At 44.7% G+C, this 16,788-nt stretch overlaps 1 protein-coding gene across 8 annotated transcripts in view; it reads left to right on the top strand.

The window, feature by feature from the left end:
- Positions 1-16,788, top strand: part of LOC147012911 (fibronectin type III domain-containing protein 3B-like) — a 173,612-nt gene that overhangs the window by 103,444 nt on the left and 53,380 nt on the right. For all 8 annotated transcript variants that reach the window (XM_085854257.1, XM_085854261.1, XM_085854260.1 and 5 more), the window contains one exon: positions 7,922-8,005. In XM_085854257.1, the coding sequence (XP_085710383.1) occupies positions 7,922-8,005 (84 nt within the window). The remainder of the gene's footprint in view (positions 1-7,921; positions 8,006-16,788) is intronic.

Here is a 16,788-nt window from a genome sequence, read left to right as displayed (position 1 = left end):
GCCAGAAACCAGTCACGGGTGGGTTTTTAATCCCACCACGGCCCAGTCCGTATTCTACCCGCGCGCGACAGGGTCAATCGCCGAATATCGATATACCTAAGTATTCGCGTGGGTAACCTACCGAGGGACCGTACCTCGGCGAAGGCCTGTTTGGACACGAACCGCTTCAGCGGTTCGTTCCGTTCTGGGATAACCGAGCGGGTATTATCGCTAGACCTCGCCGGACCCGATTCTATGATCGGTATTCAAAAACCAACTGGTATTCCGAAAGCAACATAGCAGTTCAATTTGGGGGAAAAAAAGACACGACGAATGGGTTAACATTCACACAAGCACATTTATTTTACTACACACGTATACAGGGATGCAGGTATATACAGGCACGGAATTCAAAAACACGCATGCAGTTATTTGTTGAAGACTGCGGGACGGAGACAAAGACACGGGCAAGGCGAAAACACTACAACCGACTATGATTTACCATGTACATTCACTTAACAGGTTTTACTTACGGACTCGGTGCCACATCATGCATTCAAAGAAAAACCCCAGGAAAAAGACCCCCTCAAAGACAAGGGAGTCAGACTGGGCCCGTGGGCCTTTATAACGTGGGGCCTTGGTGACCGAAAGGGCCCCACGAGACCGTTGCAGGTTACCTGCACCCTCGTGGTGCCTTGATGGGGCGAGTCGCGACGTCCCGTCCCCACGGCAGCTAGCGTAGCCGCAGTTGCGCCCAAGCCTTGCCAAGCGGCAGGCAAGCTCTTGGGGGGAGAGCCAGCTCTCCCCACATGCACGCGCAGGTTCGCGCGACACAGCAGGGCTGCGCCTCTAGCCCGCGTCTCCCTCGTGACGCCCAGACCTCCAGAGAGAGAGAGAGAGAGAGAGAGAGAGAGAGAGAGAGAGAGAGAGAGAGAGAGAGAGAGAGAGAGAGAGAGAGAGAGAGAGAGAGAGAGAGAGAGAGAGAGAGAGAGAGAGAGAGAGAGAGAGAGAGAGAGAGAGAGAGAGAGAGATATTCAGCAACGACAGCAAGAGAGATTCAGCAACCCCAGCGAGAGAGCGGCAGCAACCCCAGAGAGATCCAGCAACGCCCGAGAGAGAGAACGAACGCTCCGTGCGCCCTTTTTATTACCCACGCTCCGCCCTCCGCTCTCGCCCGGGAAACCTCCCAGAACATGCGGGAACCTTCTCGACGGGAGTGTTTTCCCGCCAAATCGGGGACGCTCCCTCACCGCTGCATTTGTCTTCTTCCACAGCAGGGTGGAATTCACCGTGGAGACGCCATTCTTCCGGGGGAGGGGGGGAAACGGGGGCCGCCTGCTTTCCCTCGACGAAGGCCAGGCCTCTGGCAACCGTGTGCCGAGGTGGAAACGCGGTGGTGTGGTTATGAGGGTTGTGGTTAAGGTGGTTGTGTGAAGCGGTTGGTCCAAAATAACGATAGCAAAGAAAAACGGCAACCTGAAGATTCACAGCCCTGTCCACGCGGATAAATCCCATTAAACAACGGTGGGGAAATCTAACTGAACACACACTTAGCAATATAACTGAACCAAGGACCATTATGGTGTTCTGCGAATTTCCACAACCGTAACAGTATGAAACAGGATGATCCCTGAACATACAAAACACCTGGTCATCCTGCGACAGTGGGACAAAGCATTGTTTGCCCATTTTGTCCGATGTCCGAGTGTGCTGGGCGGTGCCCGTGCTGTCAGGCGATGACGGGTATTTCTGCTCGAGTAATATATAAACCGATTTAACAATGAATACAAAATCTCTCCCTTATATTATAAACCCTTAATTGAACGGAAAAATCAAACCCTTTTTTGCATTTACATCTTCACGAACACTTCCGCCTTCTTCCTCTGAATCGCTCGCACAAGGCTCGAAACGATCCGGCTCCACAATTCCCCCGAAAGCGCATCCATCACGAATTTTGTCTCCAATAGTTTCTTCAAAATCCCAATGATCAGTTTCAACATACAGTACTGAGAACCTTCAGTGTTGCTAATGACTGTTGAATCGGTATCGGAATCCGAGCTCGACCTGCGCTGTTTCTCTACGTAAAAGTGCTTTTCACATCAAGGTGAGTTCATATTGTGACGTCACTGGCGAAATAATAAATTGACTCTATCGGGATTTTTTCAACACTTTGTGATTGGCAAAAAAAAAAAAATTCAATCTTTTCCCCTAAGACCGTGATGAGTGATTGTCATTGTTTTTCAGGGGGAAAAAAATTGCGTTTGGGTTCCAATTTAAGAAACCATCGCGGCCTGTTTCAAGTCAGGGCATTGTTGAGCGGGCCAAAAAAAAAAAAAAAAGGCGAATTAAGACCCCAGCGAGGGAGAGCGTGCTGACCGATGATGAAGCCTTGATAAAGGATAATTAAATGAGGCCAATAATTATCTTCAAAAGCGGTGTTTAAGTTTACCCAAACACCCAGTTTTCACTCACCACTCACTTGAAGTTCCCAAAGTATGCCTGCAAAGTTTCAGGCCAGGATGTTTCATGGTTTTGGAGTTCTGGAGGACAGAGACACACACACACACACACACACACACACACACACACACACACACACACACACACACACACACACACACACACACACACACACACACACACACACACACACGCTGATAGATCTGTAGTGATCTCTGTACGTTATGCAAGGTACCGCTCTAATCTGACTATTTTGGCTGGGTGACGTCATGAGCTTAATCAAACCTACCAATTCCTTCAATCCTCATCTGTATGCATTGTCACTTCCGCTCGTCTACCATTTGTCGTCACCCCAAATGAAACGGTCGGCCTATTTGCTTTTCATTTCACTCTTCGGCAAATTACTGTGATATTTTTCGGCGCTTTCAAGTATTTTGAATGGTAGTATTTGATTCAGATTGTTTTCATTCATATACAGGATGTCCACAAAGTCGGAGTAGTGACCCATCCAGGATTGTGCCCAATAGCCCAGGAGACTGCTTAGGCAGCACCAATGCTCTGCACAGAGTATGGTCCCAATGGATTTGGAAGGTTGTGGTGAAGTTTCATTGAAATTCTTTGTGTAGTTTGGAGAAGAGAGCAAATACCTACTTTCGGGGGTCAAAACCCTCCAGTAGACCCCTTTAATGAGTCCTGATTTTTATGCGGTTGATACACGTTGGTACATCATGGGTGATTAAGGTTGTGGTCACGCTTCAACGAGATCGTGTGTGGATTTTCGGAGTAGAGATCAAATACTTATTTTGGGGGTAAACCCCCTCCCCACCCCCTCCTGTAGACCCCCTACAATGAGCGCAGAGTTTTATGCGGTCAAGAAACCTTCGTTAGGCATCAGATATGAAGCTTGTGGCCAAGTTTCATCAAAATTGTATGTTTGGTTCAAGCGATAATGACTGAAGTGTCTACGGACTGACTGACTCACTCACTCAACTACAGACACTGCTCGATCGCATAAGCTCACCTGACGAAAGTCCAGGTACGATAAAAATGAATGAAATGGGATACCAGGATGCAGTTTGATGCTTGTGAATGAACGAACATTTATAAAAGATTTATTATCATGATTTGTCAAGATGATCCTCGAGCATTCATCACCATTTCTCATCACCTGGTCTCCATAAACCAGGCAACGCTGCCCTTTTTTGTGGGAACACTATTTGCATTAAATGTGACGTCACATGTCACAGGCGACAACTGTAAATGAAAAAAAGTAAATAATACTTTGAGAAACGTTCTTTTTTGAGAAATGTTATGTATGTATGTATGTTGTCTTACTTGGAACCTCCTTATCATTACTGATTAGTCAACATATCTGACAGCGTTTTTATCTCGTTTGGTTAACCCTTTGGTGGCTGCATTGTTTACAGCCGCATGGTTCCCTGTTGCTAAATTTATGTTTTTCATAGGGCTGTGAATTTCAAGTAGTATTTGCAAAATAAAATATAAAATTTTGGTGTCAAGTTAGATGAATAAACAAAATTAAAGCAAAAAATATTGTTTCAATTCCTTTTTAATCTCGTCACAAATCTACGACCACAGCATGCAAATGTTTTTTTTTTAAAACTCCGCTTTCGATTTCTACCAACCCATTTTTTGTCACTTTCAACTTGCCATGTACACACACACACACACACACACACACACACACACACACACACACACACACACACACACACACACACACACACACACACACACACACACACACACACTTAATTTTACACATTTTAAACGTAAGTTACAACATGGAATCGCAGTTAGTTGATTTACAGTGTGTGAAGATACGAGCTTTGACAGGATGACCTCGAGGTACCCACACCAGCCTCTAAGCTGTTTAGCCTGGGTTTGAATCTCAGCCCAGCTTTAAACTGTCATCCTGGTGTTTCACAGACTGGGTGAACCATCAATGTGTGTCGTTCCTATGATGGACTTTAAACTGGGTGAACCATCAATGTGTGTCGTTCCTATGATGGACTTTAAACTGGGCTTCCTGTTTTCCGACATTAGTTGATGGACATTAAAGATCCCCACAGTGTCCTTCACAATGAATGGGCGAGCTGTCACCGGCACCGTGGACAAATTATAAATTCCAGCCTGAACGACTGCTGTGAAGGCAACGGTAAACCATCCAGTATAACCCTTGCTCAGGGAGATGCTTTGGCTGCACAGATGCACAGTAACGAGTATGGTACATCAATATCGAATAAAAGTAACAACTGAATAGGGGAAGCGAAAAAAAACAAAACAAAAGGAATTCAAAGCCATTTAAAAAGGATAGAGCACAGACGTATAGAGAGAGAGAAGAGGGAGGAAAAGCGGAGTAGGGGAGGGAGAGGGGAGAGAGAGAGTGGGGGAGGGAGGGGAGTTGAAGAGAGGGGGAAAGTGGGGGAGAGATAGGAGAGTGGGGGAGAGGGAGGGGGAAGGAGGGGAGGGAGAGAGTGGAAGGAAGGAGAGAGGAGGGGGATCGGGAGGATTGGGGTGGGAGTGGGAGGAAGACGTTTCCTTCTGTATCCATCCTGTCCATCCCATTCTTCCACACCCCATTGTTTGTCCAATTCTCCCTCTATTTTGTCCTTCAACTCCACTGTTGGTTTCCCCTCTACCCCCGTTATTGTTCCTTTTGGCTTTTTGCATCATGATCTATTGAGTGTTCCACCTCTTCCACGAGCCTTGACTGCACACAAAAAAGTCATCGGTTGGCAACCATTGTACAGGCTTCATGGACCGAATGGTCTCTTTCTCTGTTGAAGTTCCATGGAAGGGAAGTTACCTATTATATATTGTGAACCGTGTTGTCTGTTCGTTTGTCTGTCTCCCGTTTACAGTGGCCGCTTCTCGCGCTGCATTTGAAAAGCTGAACATTTGCTTTTGAAATGACGGGAGAACATGCATGAGTAATGTTGATGCCAAATTTAATTTTGCAACCAGGATATTTTGCCCTCTTTTTAGACAAATCCAATCTTCGCCGCCCTTTGTTGCAGCACCATTTTGTGGTAGAGGGTATAAGTAGCTCAGAGCTTTGGTTCTGAGAGAAACCAAGAGTGCAACACAATTGACCTTTTTAAAGTCCATGAAATATTATTTAAATTGATGGATTATCTTAAACTTTTCCCGTCGCTTGGGACAGGTACTTTTCCTCGGAGGTGGATAATAATTCAAATATCTGTGAAAGTCAATTAATATCTTTAAGTATATAAAATAAGACTGGTGTTGGCTTAACGGTTAAGGTGGCTGGCGAAGATCTTAGGGTCTTGGGTTTGAGTCCCTTTTTGTGCCCGTTAAATAACAGCAGGTGGGTTGACTCGGCCTATCAATCTTCTAAGGTCGGCAAAATGAGTAACAGTTCACTGGAAACGGGGCACTGCATCAGTGGCACAGCTGTGCTCCCAGCAAAGATGCAACCAGCAGCCACAGGCTGTATATGAAATGAGTGTATAAAATAAATTAGGAAATTGAAAGTTTTATTTTTGCTTTTCATATTATATTATCATATGTAAGTAATATCCAGGCTTGGGATCCAAAAGGTCCCGAGTTCAAGCCCCGTTGGGCCACTGAATTAATACACCAGGGGGTTGACTCAGCCTGTCATCCTTCCGAGGTCGACGAAATGAGTACCAGTATACTGGGCCGGTGTATACCCCGGTTAAAATAGGTGTACCATATCCCTGCGTCGTAAGAGGTGACCAGGGTTGCGTCAGGAAGGGCATCCGGCGTAAAACATGTGCCAAATCACTATGCGGATCAGACGGATGATCCGCTGTGGCGACCCCTAACGGGAGCAGCCGAAAGAAGAAGAAGATGTAAGTAATATCCACTTACCATGAAGGAAATATGCCAGAAACAATTTGTAGATTTTTGTAAAGTAAATAACAATAAAATGTTGAAATAATCAACACGTTATATTAATGTGAATTACAAGAAACAATAACAGTTGTAAATTAGTGCATATGTGAAATTAGTTCACATCAGCTCGTTCCCTTGCCAGAAAGTCTATGAGTGGGTTTAGAATGGTGCCAAGGAAACAACTTTCAACAGGAAAAGTGTGTGAAGATCCAAACTCTGTGAGAAGAAGGGGACACAATGAAGAAAATCACAGAAAATCTGAATAGAATAAGGTGAAAAGACTGAAATCTGCAATGCAACACCAAGATTGGGTGACTGAACAATGGTAACGGGTAGGGTACTCTGGTCTGATAAATTGAAGTGTGAACTTTTTGGATCTGAGACACGCCAATTCGTACGGCGAAGACCTGAAAAACGTTACAGCCACACAATGTTCGTAACCCACTGTTAAAGATGGGGGGAGGCTCTGTAACTGTCTGAGGTTGTATCTCAGCTTTTTGTGTGGGGAAACTTGTTAAAATCAATGGGATGCCAACAAAAGAGAAGTACAAGGAGATATACTGCAGCACCATGCAGTTTTTAAAGGAAATCTTTCAATCGGAAGAGGATTTATTTTTCAACAAGATAATGATCCAAAACGCATTTCCAATACGAGAAGCACCCGCTCCCTACGGGAGCCGTCAATGGGGTCATGTTATTATATTTATGCCTATTTTACTCCAAGGGGTCCCAGGATTACACACTCAAAAAATGGTTGCGATCGGTTCAGCAGTTTTTGCGGTAGTAAGAGAGTAAAAAAGTTACAGCTGGTGTGCTCAAAGTGTTAGAACGGCCACTCCATCGTCCGGGCATGAGTCCCATCAAGGCCATATGATATTACCTGGAAATAGAGAAGAACAAGTGGAACTATGCCTGGTGTTGGCTTAATGGTTAGGGTGGTGGGCTAGGGATCCGAGGATCCTGAGTTCAAATGCTCCTCGGCTGTTGAATTAATACCAGGTGGGGTTGACTCGGCCTGCTATCCTTCCGAGGTCGGCAAAATGAGTGCCAGCATGCTGGTATCCTGTGTCAGAGTGGCGACCTGTCCAGGATTGTGCCCAATAGCCAAGGAGACTGCTTCGGCAGCACAAACGCTCTGCACAGAGTATGGTCCCAATGGATGGAAGTGGAACCCAACTAATCTTACAAAACTGTGGAATGTACTACAGGATATTTGGCACAATATTGCTGTAAGTGTGCTTCAGTCATATACAGGAAGCATGGGTAAAAGAGAAATGGCACTCAAGAAGGCAAAGGGTGGGCACACAAATATTAACTGATATAAAATGGTATTGTTCTTGTTATTTCCTTAAGAAGTTTGTTTCACACACATTTATAAAGGGTGTACATTTACAATAATAAACCCATTTGACTTATCACTGATAATTAATTTGATAAACTTACCCAAAGGTATGAATATTATTAGAATAACACTAACTTTTGCACAGCACTGCAGGTAATTGGTGAGATGTTCTCTCTCTCTTATATATTTACAATTGCAATCACGTGTTTCATCGGGGTTTTGTCCTCTTGGTTACAGAGTGGATTCCAGGCACGGTACAGTGGTCCAGAGCTGAGCTGTGTGGTGCGTGGTATCAGGAAAGGGTGCAAGCATCGTTTCCGGGTATGCTTTGGGTATCGCTCTGTTTATCATTTGTCTGGTTGTTTCGGCCCCCTTGGCAGAAAGATGATTGAGTCGACTTCGCAAACACAAGACACTTTTGATGTGAAATGGGACATCTCACAATAGAGATCAGAACACGAAGCCTGACCTTTTTCATATATACTGTATCCTGTGTCAGAGTGGTGACCTGTCCAGGATTGTGCCCAATAGCCAAGGAGACTGCTTCGGCAGCAGTCTCCTTACATACTGTATATATATATATATATATATATATATATATATATATATATATATATATATATATATATATATATATACATATGTATATGTATACATATTATATATATATATATATATATATATATATATATATATATATATATACATATGTATATGTATACATATTATATATATATATATATATATATATATATATATATGTATGTATAGTATATATATATACATATATATAATATGTATACATATATATTATACATATATATGCATAGCCTGGTGTTGGCGTAGTGGTAAGGGTAGCGGCTTGGGATCCAAAAGTTCCTGAGTTCAAACCCCGTTGGCCGCTTGAATTAATACACACCAGGAGGTTGACTCAGCCTGTCATCCTTCCGAGGTCGGCGAAGTGAGTACCAGTGTATGCCCCAGTTAGAATAGGTGTACCATATCCCTGTGTCGTAAGAACCGGGCGTAGTGGCGTGCGCCTGTAATCCGGCTACTCGGAGGCTTGGGTTGGAGGATCGCTTGAGGACGGGGGCTCTATGATGGACCGCGCTATGAGAGGGTGTAGGGCAGCCCAGAATCATGGCGAAACCCAATCCTTATCCTTGTGTCGTAGGAGGTGACCAGGGTTGCGTCAGGAAGGGCATCCGGCGTAAAACCTATGCCAAATCAGTATGCGGATCATAACGGATGATCTGCTGTGGCGACCCCTAATGGGAGCAGCCGAAAGACGAACAACATCCCTGTGTCGTAAGAGGCGACCAGGGTTGCGTCAGGAAGGGCATCCGGTGTAAAACCTGTGCCAAATCACTATGCGGATCATACAGATGTTCTGCTGTGGCGATCCCTAACGGGAGCAGCCGAAAGACGAACAACAACACATATATATATATATATATATATATATATATATATATATATATATATATATATATATATATATATATATATATATATATATCCGTGCAAGCGTCCATGTGTCGTTACGAGTGTGCCAGTTCTAGACCCCTCTATAGCTTGACACCTCGAAGACCCCTTAAGACCATTATGATCCTCAAGACCCTTTAGACCCCAAAGGCTCTCAATTCCCTTTATGACCCGTAAGACTCACTAAAACTCCCTAAAACCTTAAGCCACTTTCAGACCCCCCAAGACCTGTAAGACCATGAAGACCACCAAGACCCTTTATGACCCCCAAGACCCTTTTAGACCCCCAAGATCCTTTAAGATCTCCCAATACTCTTAAGACCCACCAAGGATGAGTTGGGTTGGTGACAAGAACAAGCTCATTAGATTTGGGTCAAGGTCCGAATATAGATCCGGCCTATCAGTGGGATATAAAACGTAAATTGTTCAACCTGGTGGAGGGAGGTATGCGCTCTACTGAATGCCGTTCTGGTTCGTGTTGTGACCATTACCGTTGTCACCTTACGAAGATAATATTTTGCTTGTGATTTCCAGTTATTGATTTGGATTTTTCTTTCACTTTACATACAAAGTGTTACACCATATTTTGTTGGTTTTTATTGCAAATGAGTACAGTATTCAATTGGAGTGGACATTAAATGACTGGGCAAATTAAGTTGGGCAAAGACTGATGTATCTGGCCCTGCTTGTGCATGAAGATTGACTGATTGTTCACCAACATGAGCGACAGACAGCACGAACATCAAAGAAATGCTCCATTGGACCAAAAAGTAGAATAAAGAAAAGTGTACCGTCACAAACTGAATGATTACCATTTTTCTGAATAACATTTTAAATTAATTTTTAATAAGCATTTTTTATAAACTATTTTCTGAACAACATAACTGAATAACGATTTTCATTGAGGTGAAAATATAGAAAACTGGTGGATATACACATCAAGGGCAGGTGATGAGATGGTACAGAATTTCATAGGAAGAGAGAGCCGTATAATAGAACAACAATGACAAAAACAACAACAACAACAACAACACCCCGTGAAAGTTGGGCTTGAAGCGCCGTACACTAAAATGTAATGTCATCCAACATATAGCAAAAGCTTTTATAAATGTCCACTTACAGACAGCACCTAAAGGCCCTGTCACACCTTGACGATTTAGCCAGCGTATGCCGACGTATGAAAAATTTGTCTAAAATGCTGGCACACGTCGAATACGTATGGGTAAGTTTTGTATACATTAAGAGCACGCTGGCATATGTCGTAGTACGCTGGCATACGTCGTAGTATGCCGAGCTGTTAGGCAAATTTTCCATGCTTGAAATTTTTCGACGTATGCCAGCGTATGACTCGCACGTTCTGCATAATCTGGCAAAAGTTGTAGGCACGTTACGCAGTCGTTGACACACGTCAACACACGTTACTTGTAAGTTACTCATAAGTCAAAACACGTCGAGGTAATGTTTAGCGTACCCGAAACTTATTTCTAACCTATGAGTAACGTGTTGTAGGCACGTTACGCGATCGTTGACACACGTTACTTGTAAGTTACTCATAAGTCGAAACACGTCGAGGTAATGTTTAGCATCAGTGTTCCAGACTCCATGGTTTATTTATTTATTTATTATTATTTTTTTTTTCTTTGGCATGACGGTGATGTTGACACTTCCATTTCTAGTGCGGTTATAATATAATATAATTAAAAGGCTGCTGCTCAACGATTTAAATCATAACCGCACTAGAAATCGAAGTGTCAACATCACCATCACACCGAAGAAAAGAAAAAAAACCCAAAAAAAACATGGAGTCTGGAACACTGACGGGTTCCTTCTGTGAAGCCCATTTTTATATACCAATTCCCCTAAACGCTGCTAATACGCCATTATACGGTAGCTGTAAGAAACACGTTCAGTAAGTTCTGTGGTCATCCGGAAGACATCAATCAAATACATCTACATACATCAATGTGCGTTGGAGATACGTTACACGTAGGTTCAAAGCATGTTACTCATAGGTTAAAAATTAAGTTTCGGTTATGCTAAACATTACCTCGACGTGTTTCGACTTATGAGTAACTTACAAGTATCGTGTGTCGACGTGTGTCAACGATCGCGTAACGTGCCTACAACTTATGCCAGCGTATGCGGAACGTGTGCGTCATACGCTGGATACGTTGAAAAATTTTCAACATGCTGAAAATTTGTCTACGTAATCGGCGTACTACGATGTATGCCAGCGTGCTTCAGCGTGCTCTTAACGTATAGAAAACTTACCCATAACGTACTTGAAGTGCGCCAGCGTATTCAGCAAATTTTTCATACGTCGGCATTTGCTGGCTAAAACGTCAAGGTGTGACAGCGGCTTGACACTTCGATGTCTAGTGCGGTTATGATTTGAATCGTCGAGCCGCAGCCTTTTAATAAGCTATGCCACGTGATCGTCGGCGATACGCTGCCGCGCTATGCATAAGTTAGACTATTGTTGGGCATAGGTTGTGAACGCCAACAACACGCTCAGCATTCATTGGTATAAGTTATCTATATGTTATTGAATCGTCTGTGTACGTTACTAATACGTTATGCATACGTCCAACTCGTTTTGAATACGTCCAAAACTGGAAAAAAAAAACATCAATAGTTCAGCGTACGCCAGCATTTTGCATACATTTTGATACCTTGCCATACGCTGGCTAAAATGTCAAGGTGTGACGAGGCCTTAATGGAATGTGTGTGAGTTGAAATTAGATGCTCTGAGCAGAATTGTGATACTGTTGTTCCCCACTGGAAAAAATTAAGAGACCACTGCAAAATTATCAGTTTTTCTGGTTTTACTATTTATTGGTATGTGTTTGAGTAAAATGAACATTTTTGTTTTATTCTATAAACTACTGACAACATTTCTCCCAAATTCAGAATAAAATATTGTCATTTCGAGCATTTATTTGCAGAAAACGACAACTGGTCAAAATAACAACAAAGATTCAGTGTTTTCAGACCTCAAATAATACAAACAAAACAAGTTCATTTTCATTTTTAAACAACACAATACTCATGTTTTAACTTAGGAAAAGTTCAGAAATCAATATTTTGTGTAATAACCCTGATTTTCAATCACTGCTTTCATGCGTCTTGGCATGATCTCCACCGTCTTTCACATTGCTGTTGGGTGACTTTATGCCACTCCTGGCGCAAAAATTCAAGCAGCTCGGCTTTGTTTGATGGTTTTGACCATCCATCTTCCTCTTGATCACATTCCAGAGGTTTTCAATGGCGTTCAGGTCTGGAGATTGGGCTGGCCATGACAGGGTCTTGATCTGATGGTCCTCCATCCACACCTTGATTGACCTGGCTGTGTGGCATGGAGCATTCTCCTGCTGGAAAAACCAATCCTCAGAGTTGGGGAACATTGTCAGAGCAGAAGGAAGCAAGTGTTCTCCCAGGACAACCTTGTATGTGGCTTGATTCATGAGTCCTTCACAAAGACAAATCTGTCCGATTTCAGCCTTGCTGAAGCACCCCCAGATCATCACCGATCCTCCACCAAATTTCACAGTGGGTGCGAGACACTGTGGCTTGTAGGCCTCTCCAGGTCTCCGTCTAACCATTAGACGACCGGGTGTTGGGCAAAGCTGAAAATTGGACTCATCAGAGAAGATGACCTTACTCCAGTCCTCTGTGGTCCAATCCTTATGGTCTTTTGCAAACTTCAGCCTGGCTCTTCTTTGCTTCTCATTGATGAAGGGCTTTTTTCTCGCTTTGCATGGCTTCAGCCCTGCCGCTCGGAGCCTGTTTCGAACCATCCTCGCCGTGCACTTCACCCCAGCTGCCGTTTGCCATTCCTTTTGTAGGTCACTTGATGTCGTCCTATGATTTTTGAGTGGCATTCGAATGAGTTGGCGGTCATCCCCGTCAGTGGAAAGTCGTTTTCACCCTCTGCCAGTCTGTAGCTTTGTTGTCCCCAATGTGTGCTGCTTGACCTTATTCTTATGAACCGCCATCCTTGAAATTTTAAGGATGGAAGCAACGTGATGCTCACTGTATCCCTCTGCCAGTAAAACCAGAATTGAACCCTTCATTTCCTCACTCAAAACTTTTCTTTTCAATTCTTTTGGCATGGTCAATAGTTATTTTTTTGATTCCAATTTGAAATGAATGCGTGCGGAAAACCTTCGGAGTATAAGGCTTTATTTCACTTGATTGAAGCCGTCTCTACAGACACAAAAGGAATACATGTGCAGTCAATCACCGAAAAATATATCAGCAATTCGCCAGCATAAGCACGGAGTCCAGTATACTCTCAATTCTCACCATTCAACGAGCACCAAGTGAACCACCGCCGTAAATGACATTGCCCCAGGGACAATCCCACCGACCGTGCGGCATCTCGGTTTTATCTGTCTCGTGTGCGAGCCGCGCGATACGTGATCGCGCGTCACTTCATCCTTTATTTCATCACATTCTCCCCATCTTTAAAATGTAACTAGAGGCTCAACTAACGCACCATGATTACTTCAAAGCTATAGGAGCATACATTTCAAGCAGTGCGAACTATTTGAACTACAGAAGCATACATTTCAAGCAGTGAGGATCATTTTGAGTTATAGAAGCATGGTAAAAGGTGCCATCGAGGGATGCCGATAATCCCCTTTACAGATCGAGTCTTCGAGGGGGTTTTATCCATCGACCTCTCCGGGAGTAAATGGTGGTTTCACTTGAGGGAGGCTTCCGATCCTCTTGGGGAGCCTCGATTCGTGCCGGGGATGACTCCTCGATCGCTCTCGGGTGGAATGCGGTAGCTCCGTCGCCACCATTCTCTGGTGGAGGAGTTCCTGAGCGGGAAACACCTGGGGAGGGAATGTCAGAGGGAGGAGTACCAGATGGAGGAGTACCTGCGGGAGGAGTACCTGCGGGAGCCAGATGGCGAACCGACACAGTGGTCTCCCTGCCATCAGGAAGCCTAACATGAGCATACTCAGGATTAGCATCGATGAGTTCGACCTTCTCCACCATCGGTTCATACTTGCTTTGTCGTACCGGGCGCTTCATGAGCACTGTTCCCGGATAGGTTAGCCAGTTGGGCACCGATTGGCTGCCAGTATATCGTCGTTGGTGAGTAAACATTCGTTCGTGCGGAGTAGCATTGATGGACGTACAGAGCAAAGAGCGTATGGAATTCAGGGCATCGGGAAGGGTAACCTCCCACCGCTCGGGCCCCAGTCCTCTCGATCTCAGCGCCAGGGTTACGGCTTTCCAAATGACTCCATTGTACCGTTCCACCTGCCCATTACCCTGTGGGTTGTAACCTGTCGTTCGACTAGTTGCTATGCCGTGCTCAAATAGGAACTGTTTTAGCCCGGCCGACATGAAACCCGGTCCTCTGTCTGAATGTATGTACGAAGGTTTCCCAAACATGGCAAAGAGGTCAGAGAGACATTTCACGACAGTGCCCGAGGTCATATCCGAGCACGGGAATGCAAATGGGAACCTTGAGTATTCATCATCAACAGTGAGTATGTATCTGTTGTCTGTCTCAGTCGGCAGGGGCCCTTTGAAGTCGATATTTAGTCTCTCGAAGGGTGAAGTGGCCTTGATCAACCTGCGAGGAGCGGCGCCATAGAATCTGGGTTTTAGTTCAACACAAACAGGGCATGAAGCACTCATTTGTTTAATATCTTCGATAGAATAGGGAAGGTTTTGTCTGCGCACAAAATGTGCCATTCTGGTTACCCCTGGGTGGCACAGAGACACATGAAGGTCTTGCAACGCCCGACCGGATGTCGCCGAACAGTAGACCCGAGAGAAGGTGTCTGCAGCAGGGTTTTCCCTCCCGGGCCGATAAACAATGTCGTAACTATAACAAGATAGATCTATCCGCCATCTCATTATTTTCTCGTTCTTAATTTTCCCGTTATTTTTCCCATCAAACATGAAGGTAACGGATCGCTGGTCCGTGATGAGTGTGAAGTGGTTGCCCAGTAAATAATGTCTCCATTTACGTAGGGCTTCGACAATAGCGTACGCTTCCTTCTCTATCGCCGAGTGTCTCTGCTCGCTTCCAGAGAGAGTTCTCGAGAAGAACGCGACGGGTCGGCCGGATTGATTGAGCGTCGCGGTGTTCGCATGATCAGAAGCGTCCGTTTCCACCACGAACGGCACCGTGCTATCGATCGATAATACCACGGAATTACTGATATCATCTTTGAGGCTGTGGAAAGCTTTTACAACAGCGGCATCTGGCGGGAAGTTTTTGCAATGCACCAGGGGATGTATTTTCTCAGAGTATTGGGGAATCCATCTAGCGTAGTACGCGAACATCCCAATCACCCGACGCAATGACTGCAGGTCATGAGGTGGGGGTAGCTCACGGAGCGGGCGCAATCGTCAGGATCGGGCTGAATCGTGCCGTCGGCTATTGTGTAGCCGTGAAGATCAATTGACTTTGCCGAGAATACGCATTTGTCGTAGTTGAGTGTCAGATTATATTTTCTAGCAATGCTCAAGAATCTGTCCAGATTCGTATCATGTTCCCCCCGATCGTTACCGCACACCGTGACATTGTCCACGTAAACAAAAGTGTCTGAGGTTTTCATCCGAGATGATGTCGTCCATAACTCGTTGGAAGCAAGCTACTCCATAAGTGACACCGAACGGGATCCTCTTAAATTGATAGAGGCGTCTACCTGCCTCGAACGCGGTGTAAGGTTTGTCTTCCTCCCGAATGGGAATTTGATGATAGGCGCTTCGCAAATCGATGGTACTGAATATTTTGTAGTTGGCCACGCGTTCGACCATCTCGTCTATGCGCGGCAATGGGTAGGCATCGAGGTGGGTGAAACGATTGACCGTTTGAGAGTCATCAACAACCATTCGTTTCTTATGGTTCTGACTGGTGGTCACCAATAACTGCGCGCGCCATGGCGAATCGCTCGGTTCTATAATACCTTCTTCCAGTAATCGCTTAGTCTCAGAAGTGATGAAGTTCATATCGGCGGTGGTATATCGTCGCGAATTGATCGCTATCGGTTTACAGTCCGGCGACAAGTTAGCAAACAACAGGGGGGACGATACCTCTGCGGTGGTCAGAGCATTTAGAATTAGACGAGGTTTGTTTCCTCCAAAGGGTATTTCGACACTCGTGTGCTGCTTGAGGACATTATGACCCAAAATTACATCTGCGCATAAATCACGAAGCACCAGTACCCTTACATCCCGATACGTGTGGCCTTTTACGTCCAACTCAACATTGCAGTCCCCTCGTACGCTGGACTGTAGTGATGTGGAGGCCATGCATACCGTATTTGTCTGTCGGGTGGATCTTCCATTTCCGGCCTTTCACTAGTGAGCTGTTGACGAAACTTTCAGAGCTACCGGTATCGATCAGCGCCTCGGCCATATGCCCGTTAATTCGTACGTTGATGATAACTTTGGACAGATTCCCCGGTGAAGCTGCTGTTACTTTCTTTTGTGAGTAGAGGGCCGCAGAAGTGGGTTTATTTCTTCTAAGAGTAGATTTGCATACCCTGGCATAATGCCCTTTCTTGTCACAGTTCATGCATGTGGCATCCCTGGCGGGGCATTTGCTACGGGGGTGTCTTTTATACCCACAAAAGAAACATTTACCA

The sequence above is a fragment of the Eptatretus burgeri genome, chromosome 14 (assembly GCF_056783735.1).
Source record: "Eptatretus burgeri isolate ZD-2024b chromosome 14, Ebu_testis_v1, whole genome shotgun sequence".
NCBI lineage: Eukaryota > Metazoa > Chordata > Myxini > Myxiniformes > Myxinidae > Eptatretus > Eptatretus burgeri.
This window is presented reverse-complemented; position numbering and strand designations above follow the sequence as displayed.